This window comes from Triticum aestivum, chromosome 1A (assembly GCF_018294505.1).
Source record: "Triticum aestivum cultivar Chinese Spring chromosome 1A, IWGSC CS RefSeq v2.1, whole genome shotgun sequence".
In the NCBI taxonomy this organism is placed as follows: Eukaryota; Viridiplantae; Streptophyta; class Magnoliopsida; order Poales; family Poaceae; genus Triticum; species Triticum aestivum.
Genome location: NC_057794.1, coordinates 31319321 through 31335029, shown reverse-complemented (window position 1 = coordinate 31335029; position 15709 = coordinate 31319321). Strand labels below are relative to the sequence as shown.

Here is a 15709-nt window from a genome sequence, read left to right as displayed (position 1 = left end):
AAAAAGATACTGAAATTTTGGCGTGCCCGATGCTCGGGTACGCAAGGTGAATGCAAATTTTCTTTATGTTAGAAAATTCTAGGAGCTCTCGGCAAAAAAACAAATTCCGGGTCTCTAAGAAACTTTGATAAAATGCACTGTTGAGAGCTGTTTTTTGTTGTTTTTGCCATAAGCTCCTCGATTGTTCGAACACCGCCAAAATTTCCACAAACATTGCGCACCCAAGCATCTTGCATGCCAAAAAAAAAAATCAGATTTCTTACCAAAAAAGGCATTTGCATGATGTATATCAAGCAGCAGTGTGTGTTATCCTGTCAGGCAACACCTTTTACCAATCTTATGGTAAACATGCATTATTATTTTCCTTCTCCCATTTGCAGGGAAAGATTACTGTGAGCACACCATCTGCAAAATTAAGGCTTTCTGACAAGAACAAAATTATGAATGAGGCTCACTCGATAACTGACCATTTACAATGTTCACCTGCCCTACACAATTACACAGTACTGCTCACTCTGAATCAGAAGTTCAGAACCAAAAGAACAAAAAAAAAGAAGTTCAGATATAGTAGATCTGGCCTACGTTGAGAAGGCTTTCATGAGGGACATTGAATATCACGCTGTGTTCTCTACAGACCTTCCTGAGGAAGGCATACAGGTGATCCACAACAATCCTCTTGATGATCCCTGAATCCCTGCGCGCGCGCACAATGGTGTTGCCGAGGATGTGCACGACGCCCGCGTCCTTACAGCTGTTGAGGAACTCCAGTTCGTCACGGTATGTTTGGCTGGAATACCTTGTTAGGCTGTTGTTTCCTGTTAGCGGCGACTTGGCCAGCACAATGGAATCATGTGATGATGAGTAGCTCAGGTCACTCCCGGAGCACAATGTGTTGCTTCCAGCCTTTTCGCTCATCAGCAACGCGTTGGTGGATCTCTCGACCTTTTGCTCCGACACCGTGAAGTCCTCGGAATCAGAATAGCCATCCATCATGCTCTCAAGTCTGACAAAGATCAGGAGCCTGTCAAGAAGCATCTTCTCAAAGTCGTCGTGCTTCTTTTGGATGTCCTTGTACCCGTACCTCGTGACACAGCGGAACATGTGAAAGTTCTTTGGCCCGATCCTCTTCATGACAAACCGTTCTTCAACTGGGACAGTGTACACCGGAAGGTACTTGACACACACAAAGACGACCACGGAGTGGATGGCAGGGAGGTTAGTGATGAAATGGGAGAAGATATGCGGAACACCACTTGCCAACTCGGTGTACACAAAGCCGATCCCAGGAACCCTAACAAGACCGAGGCTCGGCCCGAGTCCTAGAATCCAGGCCATGGAAACCTTGCTGTGCATCTCAAACTCATACTGCTTCACGGTGCAGAAATGCCACACGTACATGATGATAAAGAAGGTGATTGCAACGGCAAGTGGGACCCAACCACCTTCATCCACCTTATTGATGCAGGCTATGAAGTATGGGAACTCCACCATCAACGAGAGCACAAGAAAGGTGACAACAAGGATCCAGTGGCTCTTCCATACTAGCAGCATTATTGGGACCATGAGGAACGTTGTTACCAGCATAACTATCACAACTGCTGTGCCTGTTCAGATAGCATGACATGCAAATAAGTAGGATGTAATCTGCAGAATGCAGAGTGCATTATAAAGGTTCAGCTGCACTTGCCTTTAGAAGCTAATTAGTTGCCAATTTACAGAAGGTTCTTAACAAAAATCAGTTTTTGTTTTGGTTAAGTGCTACTGCTCACTAGTCGATGCTGGCCCACTTCACTTTTCAGAAAAGGAAACCTAATTTATAGACCATAGGGCCATGGCCGGCTTTGTCAATGAGACAAAACGATACACCAGGCAGGCATACCAACCTAACGGAGGGGAGAATAAAAGTTCAAAGCATATAACACATTAACAGAGAGAAACATAGAAACCTAATTTAGCTTAGATTAAGCTTGCAATGGAAACATAGTAAAAAAAAATAGGCTAGCCTGACTCGAGCATTACAATCCATGATTCCATGGTGATTGAAAGTCCAGTTAGGATTCTCCAGCTATCAGTTCACACTTCAGTTATTTCTTTTATTCAATTATTATTGTAGAATCGAATGCACTGGACATATTGTGCGACAAAGTTCTGGCATACTGTTAAAAAATGCTGATTCTGTTTGTACAGCTGTCAAATGAAAGATACCCTAGCTATCCTCTGTTTCACAGCAACGTGAAAACTTGATTAACTTACAAACTGAACTGGGTAGCGTTGAAAAGAGAAATAACAAACCTTAGTTTTCCCTATTCAGTTATATGTTCAGAGATGCAAAAGAAGCTGTGAAAAGTAAAGCTCACCGTATGCATTTCCAATCTGGATTTGGTTCTTAAATCCAGCAGTCACAGCAATGCAAAGAATCATAAGTACCCAATTAATGTCAGGGATGTAAATCTGCCCAAGGAATTTTTTTGAAGTGTGCACAACACTGACACGGGGAAAACAACCCAACGCAAGAGCCTGCTTTATAATCGAGTAGGTAGCAGATATGGTGGCTTGACTTGCAACTATTGCTGCAAGAGTTGCAATGATGAAGGCTGGCCAATATATGGTATCTGCAGTGATCAATCATCTTACTATGAGTATATCATAGTGCATACAGCACTAGTAAACAGAAAGAATGCTGGGATATGCACTATGTCAATCTGCATATCGTGGACATGATGCATTGATATTGTTTCTTGACATAAGACGGTAATTTTTGTGTGGGGACCTGGAATGGAGCGATAGAAGGCATCAACTACATGATCCTTGTGGACAATAATATAAGCAGCCTGCCCAGTGTACGCAAGGAGAAGGCAAGGGAACACCACTAGCGTGAAAGCAATCTGCACATAGACATTATTACTTTATCAAAGCAATATATCGATCATAATTGATTTAATGAAGGTTCTCACTACCTGAATAGCCAAAACAGGGAAATGGCATAGATCAGCAAATAATGCTTCGGTCCCTGAAAAGAAAGGTGATACAGGTAATTCTCCTGTTTCTCATGATCACTCCAAAATATGATTAATCAATGGAACGCATATGAGAATTGCTAATGACCTGTGATGCTAAGCATAACTCCTCCAAGAGAGGTCCAGATCTCAGACTTCGCTCGTCGGAGAAACCGGTAGATATAGACTGGATTATATGCTTTTAGAACTGAACTGTTATACTTGTGTATGTTGAATGCCCCGACGCTCCCAATAAGAATAAACCAAAGGAACACTAAAGGTGCGAAGAGCCACCCAACTTTATCTGTACCATAGTGCTGCATGCTGAATAATCCGATTAATATGGTCACCGCGACGATTACAACCACATCTGTCATATATTGAAGAGACAAATATCAAACGATTTCACGACAATACTAGAACAACGACTCGTGTTCCTCGCTAGATCACAATAAAAATGATTGGATCAGTCTAGCTACTGAAATTCGCAATGTTTGCCTATGGATCTTTTTAGATATATGACAGACACTGATTTCTTCCTCTCGTTACGCTCAAGTTCATGTTGTTATATAGTATCACCATAGACCATACAAGCTCGACTTAAAGAATTAAGCAGAATTGCCCACACAACACTTGCGCAAAGATAATCATATAAAAGAACAGATTTACCTGTACTCATCTTCGGATTCTGAACTCGTATTCCACCAGTTGCAGAGAGAACTGCAGAACATGAACATAAAAGTTACGATCCAAGTTCCAGTTGTATTACTTGGGCAAAACTATGTCGCCAAATACCTGAGATAGCAGGAGTAAGGATCCCATCTCCAATGGCAGTACAGGTACCAATAAGAACAAGAATAAGAAGACAGTTCTTTTTATATGCGTGCCCCTCTAGCCATCTCTTCACTTTTGCTGCAAGCGAATTCTCCTCATAAGTTTGCCGGCTATATGTCGTTAGTTCTTCATCAGTCTTATGTTGATTGGGTATAGTGCTGACCTTTGCATGCCGGCAAAGTAGAGAATAAAGAGCAAAAGTGCCGCCTGTAAATAAAAATAAAGTTGTTAGCTTAAAGTTGTGCGAACAAACTAAGAAACCCAAGGAGACAGTTAAGAAACTGTTGCCCCAGCACAAAATAAAATGCGCTCTGTGCTTCACCTCTCAAGATATTCATGATTAGTAAAGTGTTGTGCACCGATAATTGTGGCGTACAATGTTTAATCCTTGTTGATAGAAATCTAATCACCATAATGCTGTCATGTAAATAGATTCCAGTATACAAACCTAATCAATTGATAAAATTGCAGAATCTTTGCATTCACCCATGCTATACTGCATTGAATCTTTAACCCGTTCAGAAACTCTACCATAATTTTTGTTGTGTGACAGTATATGATTCTACCTTTGCCCATCAAATAAAATGGTAAATTTACAGAAACTTTGCATTTGCCCATGCTAAACTCCAATTAACTACATGTGCAAATGTTTAAGAACTATCCTTTCTACAATTACACTCATATTCTCGCAAATACCCGAACAATCATAAAAATAGCAAATGTGGGTAAGCTTGGGAGAATGTGACATCTCACCTTGACCATTATCATTTGCCCGTAAGACAACAAAGACATACTTCATCAGAGGAATGAGCGTGAGGGTGTAAATGATCAATGAAAGAGCTCCAATAACATCCTCGTCATTGTCGACCCCATGCGGAAATATATTGTAGAAAACATACAATGGCGATGTACCCAAGTCGCCAAAGACTACACCAAGGCTCTGAAATGCAAGCCTTAGTAACAAAACTGATGAAAACTTCTGCATAAACAAAAGGAAGGGTCACTTTAGTTTCAGAAAGGGCAAGAACATGACAGAGATACAGAGGAAATCACAGTTTATACCATGTAAGATATGGTCCCTGGTCTTCTTTATGTTAAAATAGTGCCAGTTACTATCAATTCAACACTATCATTGATACTACTACCAAAGAAGCACTCAACTTTATCAGATGGACACAAAAAGACATATGAGATGCTCTGTACTCACGAAAGCAGAGTTCACAGAAATATAATATTAAATTCAGCACGCAAGTAGCAATATCCAAATGTACTTACAGACCTTTTCTATGTACATGTTCTTGAGCCTGCTAGCCTCCTCATCCATGGGCACATCAAGATCCTGATCGAGCTCCCACATGCTCCCGGGGTTTGTCGTCTCGATATCTGATGTTGACGCCATGGCCCTCTTTCAGGCTCGAAACACCGGGAACTTTCCCAATGGCCCAGATCGGTCTTTGCAGCAGCACAGCAGAATAAAAGCCTTTTCAGCCCCGCCGAAACAACTTCAGAATCAAGCACAGCACAGCTGCTCAATCTCTCACTCGCGATTCCACCTCAAATCCTGAAATACGAGCGTCCCCTTGGTCTAATCAAATGCCAACCTTTGAAGAATAACCAAGAAAGAGAAAAATAGTCCAACTCAGAATGCCGCTTCAAATCTCTGCAGCAAACTCGCCCCCTGTCTGACCCCGGAAAGAACCAGAAATTGGAGATTTGGACCAAGAGCCAGCCCTCCACAAGATTGCGTCTTTGCTGGCCGTTGGGAAATGTGTTTAGCATCGACAATGAAGGACAGGAGCTAGCAGAAGAATGGACATACCTCGAACCCTCGGTTCGGTGCTCTGCCTCGGAAGGTGGAGAAACAGCGACGCCGGCCGCCGCGATGGGGAGAAGCTGCGCCACCCCCCTCCCCCCACCGGGTTAATTGAGCGGCGGTGGCCCGTCTCAGCCGTGTGCCAGCCGCCTGTTCGTCTCCCGTGGACTCGAGCGGCGGCGGCAGTTGGCGGAGGTGAGGAATCGAGCGGCGGCACCGGTGGAGATCGAGGACTCGAGCGGTGACGGGAGGCGACGAATCAAGGACGGCGGCCTCCCATGGTGATCCGTGGACTCAGGCGGAGCCGGCACACAGGCTCGCGTCGGCGGCGCAGGCAATGCTCGGATCAGGTCTCAGGTGGCGGCGGACATTGGGAGCAGAGCGATTCGGAAACCTAGCTCGCGGTGGTTTACTGCAGTAGTACTAGTAGAGTCAATGAGAGCGCGGCCGTCCTCAACACGCCGACCACCTGGTCTGCTCAATCTCAACTCTCAAGAGTGGCTATTTGTTGTGGAATTCGTGCCATAAAATGTTTTGCTCTCTCATTTGAATTGAATCGAATTGAATACAAAAAATTTGAATCGAATGGAATACAAGCCTCTAGGAAGACTGATTTGTATGATTCGACAAACGGTTTAATTGTAGCATGAGACAGTGTGGAGGCATAGTTTGGCAGGCCGACGCAGACTTTTACCGTGTCGGCCGTGGGGCCAAGGCGTCGAAAGAGGATGAGTTCAAAGTATATGAATGGTAGGTGAAACCATAGGCTCCATATATGAGATATGCTTACATCAATCGTCAACCTTCTAGGAGGTCACTCGGACAGGGTCGGGGTTCTTGTTATTCGAACGAACTAGAACTTGAGGTACTCGGACAGATGAAGTTAATCGGATATGTAAACTACTCGAGATAAATGAAGCTAAACAGCCACAGCAGAGATATATGAGGCGTCAAAATGATAGTGGAACATACGTATTAGTATTAACTCCATCAGTTACCATTTGTAGCGGGTTTAATCAATGTAACACTTTAATCCCCTCTAACGGCATAGGATAAATGTTTGGCGCACTCTATATAAACCGCTCTCAAGCTCATAGACAGGGGTTCGCATCTCATTGCAATCCCCATCAGACACCGAGAAAGAAAAGCACAGAGCTCGAGACGTAGGGTTGTTACCTCTTCGGATAGGGGGGCAAACTCGTAAAACTTCTTGTGTCACACTTGCGCCTAGCTAGATCCAGCGTCTCTCGTATGATAACCCACAAGTATAGGGGATCGCAATAGTTTTCGAGGGTAGAGTATTCAACCCAAATTTGTTGATTCGACACAAGGGAGCCAAAAAATATTCTCAAGTATTAGCAGCTGAGTTGTCAATTCAACCACACCTGGAAACTTAGTATCTGCAGCAAAATGTTTAGTAGCAAAGTAATATGATAGTGGTGATAACATAACAAAGTAAAGACAGCAAAATTAATGTTTTTGGTATTTTTGTAGTGATTGTAACAGTAGCAACGGAAAAGTAAATAAGCATAAATCAGTATATGGAAAACTCGTAGGCACCGGATCAATGATGGATAATTATGCCGGATGTGGTTCATCATGTAACAGTCATAACATAGGGTGACACAGAACTAGCTCCAGTTCATCAATATAATGCAGGCATGTATTCCGTAAATAGTCATACGTGCTTATGGAAAAGAACTTGCATGACATCTTTTGTCCTACCCTCCCGTGGCAGCGGGGTCCTATTGGAAACTAAGGGATATTAAGGCCTCCTTTTAATAGAGAACCGGAACAAAGCATTAACACATAGTGAATACATGAACTCCTCAAACTATGGTCATCACCGGGAGTGGTCCCGATTATTGTCACTTCGGGGTTGCCGGATCATAACACATAGTAGGTGACTATAGACTTGCAAGATAGGATCTAGAACTCACATATATTCATGAAAACATAATAGGTTCAGATCTGAAATCATGGCACTCGGGCCCTAGTGACAAGCATTAAGCATAGCAAAGTCATAGCAACATCAATCTCAGAACATAGTGGATACTAGGGATCAAACACTAACAAAACTAACTCGATTACATGATAAATCTCATCCAACCCATCACCGTCCAGCAAGCCTACGATGCAATTACTCACGCACGGCGTGAGCATCATGAAATTCGTGATGGAGGATGGTTGATGATGACGACGGCGACGAATCCCCCTCTCCGGAGCCCCGAACGGACTCCAGATCAGCCCTCCCGAGAGAGATTAGGGCTTGGCGGCGGCTCCGCATCGTAAAACGCGATGAAACTTTCTCTGTGATTTTTTTCTCCTCGAAAGCCAATATATGGAGTTGGAGTTGGCGTCGGAGGGCCACCAGGGGGCCCACGAGGTAGGGGGCGCGCCCAGGGGGGAGGGGCGCGCCCCCCACCCTCGTGGACAGGGTGTGGGCCCCCTGGTCTTCATCTTTGGCGAGGATTTTTTTATTGTTTATTCTAAGATATTCCGCGGCGGACGGCAAAGGCATGAATGGCGGACGGCTAAGGTCTTTGTCGTCCGCCACGGACGGCAAAAGTAGACGGCAAAGAAAGGGCCGGTAAAGGGCTACTTTGCCATCTGCTTTCTGAAGCGGACGGCAAAGCGGCCTTTACCATCAGCGGCTGACGGCAAAGGGCATGGCTCTTTGCCATCTGCTGGCAGACGGCAAAGGGCATGGCTCTTTGCCATCTGCTGGCAGATGGCAAAGACTGCAGCCTCTTTGCCATCTGCTGGCAGATGGCAAAGAGACCAAATTGGCATTAATTCTGTTTCTTCTTATATCCATTCATTTTCATAGAAAATCAAACACACACACACACACACACATACATATATATATGACCAATATAGGATATCCAACACATGTTACCAATAGTAGCAAGTTTCATCCATACATATACATAGTTTCATCAATATTACACAGTTTCAGGTAGCAAGTTTCACAAAGTAAAAAACAAAAACTAAAGACAAGCACTCCATATCTGAAATTACAAGAAATGACCTAAAACTAAATATCTATTTCCTAGGCAGCACACACTTGACCACCATAGCAGCTTGCCGGACCGTTGTATCTGTGGAGCACAAAACAACAGTCAGCCTGATTAGAAATTTTAAGGAGAGCAGTGCTAGTTTAAGAGTTATGAACAGATATAAATGGTGCATAAATTCCTATTATTCAACAAACATAAGTTATTTCCAAGTGAAACACGGGGCAATGTTATCCACTTCAAAACAGAACAGAACACATAGGTACACACATTGTCAAGTTTTTTCCACAAATGAGTTGCTGATTGAGTTCAAGAAATGACCAAGGGCCTAATTGGTTCACAGGACCTAAAAACTCATAAATAGGGAAATCACTGGGTTGCAATGTCATGCCATCTCTTGATACTATATGTTCGACAGGATGTTTGAGTGCATCATAGAAAACCATAGGAGTTTTTCAAGGCCGCTTTTTACAATCATATGGAATAATTTGAAGCGGAGAGGCCTCAAAAGGGGAAATCATGTTGTGTGGGAAAAGAGAATACCATTCACCGTAATGAAAAATATAGCATGCCAGAATCACTATTCTAGAGCACATATCCGTACCAAAACATTTATAGTGTTTCCAACTCTTCTAAGCATGTTAGAACACTATGAGGACAATCAAATTGAGTTATCTAAGCAATTTGACAATCAAATGGAGTTAACACGGGCCCCAAGGTTAGGGATTTAGTGACGGCAACAGTCTGCCAGCCGGCTTCCTCAATAGAAGGGACAGACCCAGTGCTAGAAGCAGAACAAGAACATTGATACACAAGATAAGCACAAGCCCTTGAGAGCAGTCTGCTTGGCAGAACAATTAATTAACCTCTAGAAGCAGAAGAAGCACATTGATAGACAAGTTATTATGAAGAACCAACCTTGAGAGCGGTCTGCTTGCGCAAGATATCATTGGACTTGAACACGACTGCGGCAATCCAGATCATGACGAAGAAACCTACACAATATAAACTCAATTGGAATGAGGAACTCGCCATCATCTTCTGACCAAGAGGCATCAAGTACCTAGACAAAAAAGTAAGAGCACAATAAGATACAATGTATGCCGGTGGACATGTTTAACAGCAAGAAAACTACCCTATGAATAGCATAGTTAAATGTGATTCCCCCTAGTAGTATGTGTTCTATTATTCATAGTGATGAGAGCCCGAGACTATGCCAATAATGTCCAGAAAGAAAAGGCCTCCAAAATGTAGCATTATTTCAGTAGCAAGATTTTCTTTTTGGAAATAGGTTTATCCGAGGAGCGTTGACCTACGTCACATACCGTAATACATGCACTTCATTTGTTTTTAAGAAACTTGAGATTACTGCTGGTGCTAAAACAAAGCCCACCAAAATCCTCTTTCAGCTAAAATACCAATTCACGTACTAGCTAGCATCACTAGTTAAGCAAACAGATTTATCACTTGTAGCAGCGCTGACCAAATTGCCACGGCAGCAGAACCCCAGCCATATGAGTACCCTGTCTTAAATCTAGACTATACCAATTGTGCAACTGACATTGAGATTTCAGAGGGCGGGCGCAGCAGAACAGCAAGTGCTATACCTTCACATTGGGGTCCCTGAGGTTGGTGAGCAGCCACTCGGCGGACACAACAGGCTCGGTCCGCGGCACCGTGTGGACGACACCCGACGCAGCGTTGGTGGCGGCGGCCTTCGAGACGGCCGACGACATGGCATTGAAGCACGTGGTGATCCCGAACCGCGTCATCGACGGCGACAGCGACGCCCCGCACCCGACCTCTGCCATGCGCGCCCATCCGACCCTGCCCTACAAGTTTCCAAGAAAATTATGACAGCCTCAACAAGTACTGAACGAAAAGAAGATCTGACAACTACTCCCCTGTCTCATAATATACAGAAACATCAGAAACTTGTGTACCTTCCAAATGGACCAAACACTTTGTTGATCGCTTGGAGAAAATATATGCTTCGAGGAAGAAGAATTGTTGTCGCGCTACCTACGTAAGAAGGTTGCCGCATAAGTAATCAGGTTGATCATGAGCTTAACACTAAGCAGTTACAGAAAATAGTAGAGATGAAGCAAGCAACATATTTACTTCCGGGATATTATCAGCGGATCCATGAGATGGTCAGGCTTTGAACCCTCTGCTGTCCACAAGTATCAGTATCAAAATGACCTTGCCCAGGTAGTGTACCACCACATATTAGCATGAGCTCGTCCAAATACAAGACACGGTGGGGACTGAAGAACAACGAGACTGCAAACAGAATTAGCATTGCAGGAACCGCGGAGCATAGGCAACGCAATCGACAGTACTGAGCCACAGACAGAGCAAGCGAGCAGGCACGGAAAAAACAGGGCGGAGGAGCGGGACTCACGCGCGCTCGAGCTCGTCGAGATCGGGATCTTCGGCTGCGGCCGCGGCGAGCCAGAGCAGCGCCACCGCGCAGATCCCCAGGGCCCACCGTGGCCCCATCCCCGCCTCCCGGCCGGCCTCAGATCACCCATGGCGGGCGGGCGCAGAGGAGCTCGGTGCTCGGCTCCCATGGGCGGCGGCGGATCTCGAGGTCGGGGCGACCGGCGACGAGGCTTCCGCGGCGGGGCGGCGAGCTTGTGGGGAGGTGGCGGCGCGCGACGCGGCGCAGGCGGCAGCGCGAGGTGGCGGGGCTCCTGGGGTTCGTTGAGGTGGCAGCACGCACCGGCGGGCGGAGGCGAGGTAGCGCAGCGGCGCGGGGTCGGGAGGCTCTCGGCTGTGGAGCGGGCGTTGTCGAATCCCGCCGGAGCTCGCCGGAATCGGCCGGCGTAGCTTCTCACGGGAGGGAGAGGGAGAGACGAGCGGGAGAGAGAGAGGGGTGGGGCAGAGAGATAGGGGCGGAGAGAGAGGGGATAGATATAGAGAAGGTGGGGCAACGTTTTTTTTACCCGCAAAAAAAAAGATAGCCCCCTCTTTGCCGTCCGCCAACAGATGGCAAAGAATCTTTGCCGTCCGCCAGCAAATGGCAAAGAGTGGGGTTGGACCGTTGCAGTATATTGGCATCCGGTGGCACCTCTTTGCCGTCCGCTGACAAATGGCAAAGATTCTTTGCCATCTGCCAGCAGACGGCAAAGAAATGACAGATGGCAAAGACCTTCTTTGCCGTCTGCCAGTTCTTTGTCGTCTGTTGTTTGATAGCTGATGGCAAAGACCTTCTTTGTCGTCCGCAAGCAGACGGAAAAGAACTGGCAGACGGCAAAATCCCTGATTCCAGTAGTGTTCCGAGAACTTTTGTTTTCTGCACATAAAACAACACCATGGCAATTCTGCTGAAAACAGCGTCAGTTCGGGTTAGTTCCATTCAAATCATACAAGTTAGAGTCCAAAACAAGGGCAAAAGTGTTTGGAAAAGTAGATACGACAGAGACGTATCAACTCCCCCAAGCTTAAACCCTTGCTTGTCCTCAAGCAATTCAGTTGACAAATTGAAAGAGGAAAAGAAAAACTTTTACAAACTCTGTTTGCTCTTGTTGTTGTAAACATGAAAAGCCAGCATTCAAGTTTCAGCAATTATTATGAACTAACCATACTCACAATAACACGTAGGTCTCACAATTACTCATATGAATAGCATAATCAGCTAGCGAGCCATAATAATAAAACTCGGATGACAACACTTTCTCAAAATAATCATAACATGATATAACAAAATGGTATCTCGCTAGCCCTTTCTGAGACTGCAAAACATAAATGCAGAGCACCTTTAAAGATCAAGGACTGACTAAACATTGTAATTCATGGTAAAAGAGATCCAGTCAAGTCATACCCAATATAAACCAATCATAATGAATGCAAACGATAGTGTGCTCTCCAGCGGGTGCTTTTTAATAAGAAGGGTGATGACTCAACATAAAAGTAAATAGATAGGCCCTTCGTAGAGGGAAGCAGGGATTTGTAGAGGTGCCAGAGCTCGATTTTTGAAATAGAGATAAATAATATTTTGAGCGGCATACTTTCACTGTCAACGTAACAACTATGAGATGGCTGTATCTTCCATACTACATGCATTATAGGCAGTTCCCAAACAGAATGGTAAAGGTTTATACTCCCCCTCCTCCACAAGCATCAATCCATGGCTTGCTCGAAACAACGAGTGCCTCCAACATTCAACGGGTCCCAGGGGGAGTTTTGTTTAATTATTTTGATTTGCTTTGATCTTTTTGGATCATGGGACTGTGCATCCCGGTTACCGGCCCTTTCTCGTGAATGAGGAGCGGAGTCCACTCCTCTTGAGAATAACCCACCTAGCATGGAAGATATAGGCAGCCATAGTTGCACATGAGCTGCTCGAGCATACAAAACAGAATTTCATTGGAAGGTTTGGAGTTTGGCACATACAAATTTACTTGGAACGGCAGGTAGATACCGCATATAGGAAGGTATAGTGGACTCATATGGAACAACTTTGGGGTTTAAGGAGTTTGGATGCACAAGCAGTATTCCCGCTTAGTACAGGTGAAGGCTAGCAAAAGACTGGGAAGCGACCAACTGAGAGAGCGACAACAGTCGATGCATTAAAATTAATTCACACCGAATATAAGCATGAGTAGGATATAATCCACCATGAACATAAATATCATGAAGGCTATGTTGATTTGATTCAACTACATGCGTGAACATGTGCCAAGTCGAGTCACTCAATTCATTTAAAGGAGGATACCATCCTATCATACCACATCATAATTATCTCAATAGCATGTTGGCATGCAAGGTTAACCATTATAACTCATAGCTAATCAAGCATGGCACAAGCAACTATAATCTCTAAATGTCATTGCAAATATGTTTACTTCATAATAGCTGAATCAGGAACGATGAATCATCATATTTACAAAAACAAGAGAGGTCGAGTTCATACCAGCTTTTCTCATCCCAATGAGTCCATCATATATCATTATTGCCTTTCACTTGCACGACCGAATGGTGTGTATAATAATAGGAGTGCACGTGCATTGGACTAAGCTGGAATCTGCAAGCATTCAACTCAAGAGAGAAGACAAGTAATATGGGCTCTAAGTTAAATAAACAATCATGCATATAAGAGCCACTAAGCATTTTCAATATAGTCTTCTCGACCCCCAAAGAAAGGAAAAGAAAAATAAAAACTATTTACACGGGAAAGCTCCCAACAAGCAAAAGAAGGACGGGAAATATTTTTGAGTTTTCTTTTTAATTCTACTACAAGCATGGAAAGTAGACTAACACTAATTTTTTTGTTTTTCTTAAGGTTTATTAAACACACAAGAAGAAAGAAGGAAAAAGGAAAATAAACTAGCATGGATATTACAGTGAAAGAGTATGAGCACCGACATCTAGCAGTGAGTGTGAACATGAATGTAATGTCAGTGGGAAATATGTACTCCCCCAAGCTTAGGCTTTTGGCCTAAGTTGGTCTATTGCCAGGGATAACCTGGCTGATATCCGTAGGTGAAGCTGGGGTCGTACTGCGATGAAGAATAGTTGGGATCATAATGTGATGAAGAGGACTCTGACTGCCACTGGCTGGCAACCGCCTCAGGATCCCAAGAATAAACAGACATTCGTGGAGGCTCCGGTTCCGAAGCTGGTGCAGGATTCCGATAGGCTTGAACAGCCGCCCACGAAACAATGTAAGTACCTCCAGACAAGTTAAACAAAGAGGGAGCAGGCAAAGTAATAGTCTCAGGGTGATGTTTATCAAAGTACAATTTATATTTAAGCGCCCTTTCGCGATTCTTAACAAGAAAATCATGCGCTACCATACTCTTATAATCTAAATAAGCACGGGGCAGCGCTGTTTCTTCTTTCTCCTCATGCCTAATAGGTATTTCAAAATGTTCAGCTAGGCGTGAAGCATAAATGCCTCCAAAGATGGGGCCCTTAGTACGGTTCATACTCAACCGTCTAGCAACAATTCCACCCATACTAACGGAGTTACTGCGGTATAAACCATGGAGCAAAATAATAATATCAGGAATACTAAGGTTCCCATAGTTCCCGCGACCAATCAAGCAACGACTAGCAAATAAGGCAAAGTAGCGTAAAACAGGGAAATGTATGCTAGTAATTCTTGCATCAAAAACCTTCTTGGTTTCTCCCATAGTGATAGTGTCAATATAAGCTTCCACTTCATTACGGTGTGGTTCATCTAAAGAACCCTCGAAAGGTATTTTGCAAACCTCGCAAAATGCAGCTAATGTCATCTCCCTAGCAACATCATATAAATGAAACTCTACTGTTGGAGGTGATTTCTTAGGGGGAAAAATAGAAGTTCTGCACAAAAGTATTTGTGAGTAAGAGATACTGATGACGTTGGTCGCGGAGGAAGTTGGTGAGGCCGGCGTTCTCAATCAATAGATAGAAATCTTCATAAATCCCGGCACTCCTCAAGAAGTCATCGGAAGGCCATTCACACAGCCGGACCTCCGCGATACGAGGCAGATTAAATTTGGGCTTCTGTTCTTCTTCCTTTTTTCTCCTTAGAACTTCGGCTCGACAAGCCCCTCAAAAGTCTCTTCAGTATTTCTGAAACAATCTGAAATTTTTAGTAACTTCAAACAAAGTGAACCAACTTCAATAAGATTGATAGCAACTACTCATACAAGTGCCTAGAGCATATATCAAGCATTAGAACTACTTGGAACCATATATATTTGACATGCAAGCTCAAGAACATGGTCACCTATGCAGCACAAATTTGCAATGAATAAAGCACTAGCACAAAAACTAATTGGACCAATGGAGGAGTCACATACCAAGGAACAATCTCCCCAAGCAGTTTTGCGAGAGGTGCTTTGAGCAAGGAGATCGCAAATCGCAGCAAAAGTTGCTGGAACACGAGCTTGAGTTGGTTTTTCGGGTTTGTGCGAGACAGAGGAAGAATATGGGTGCAGGAATAAGTGGAGGAGGGCCACCGTGGGCCCACGAGGTAGGGGGGCACGCCCAGGGGGGTAGGGCGCGCCCTCCACCCTCGTGACCAGGTGGCAGCTCCCCCCGCGGTAATTTTT

The 15709-nt window shown here is 44.4% G+C and overlaps 1 protein-coding gene across 3 annotated transcripts; it reads right to left on the bottom strand.

Moving 5' to 3' along the window:
• Positions 1–438: 438 nt before the first annotated feature.
• Positions 439–6233, bottom strand: LOC123187974 (putative potassium transporter 12). 3 transcript variants are annotated; one of them, XM_044599997.1, is made up of 10 exons: positions 5650–6233; positions 5110–5582; positions 4584–4809; positions 3792–4037; positions 3666–3716; positions 3106–3366; positions 2958–3010; positions 2771–2885; positions 2358–2612; positions 439–1604 (listed from the first exon to the last, which is right to left on the bottom strand). In XM_044599997.1, the coding sequence occupies exons 2-10, from the start codon at positions 5227–5229 to the stop codon at positions 559–561; spliced, it is 2373 nt and encodes a 790-aa protein (XP_044455932.1). In that variant the 5' UTR covers positions 5230–5582; positions 5650–6233; the 3' UTR covers positions 439–558. The 3 variants fall into 3 exon arrangements, with proteins under 3 accessions (XP_044455932.1, XP_044455940.1, XP_044455947.1); XM_044600005.1 differs by lacking the exon at positions 5650–6233 and having other exon boundaries at positions 4893–5120; XM_044600012.1 differs by lacking the exons at positions 5110–5582; positions 5650–6233 and having other exon boundaries at positions 3792–3908; positions 3994–4037; positions 4584–4782.
• Between the last annotated feature and the right edge of the window lie 9476 nt (positions 6234–15709).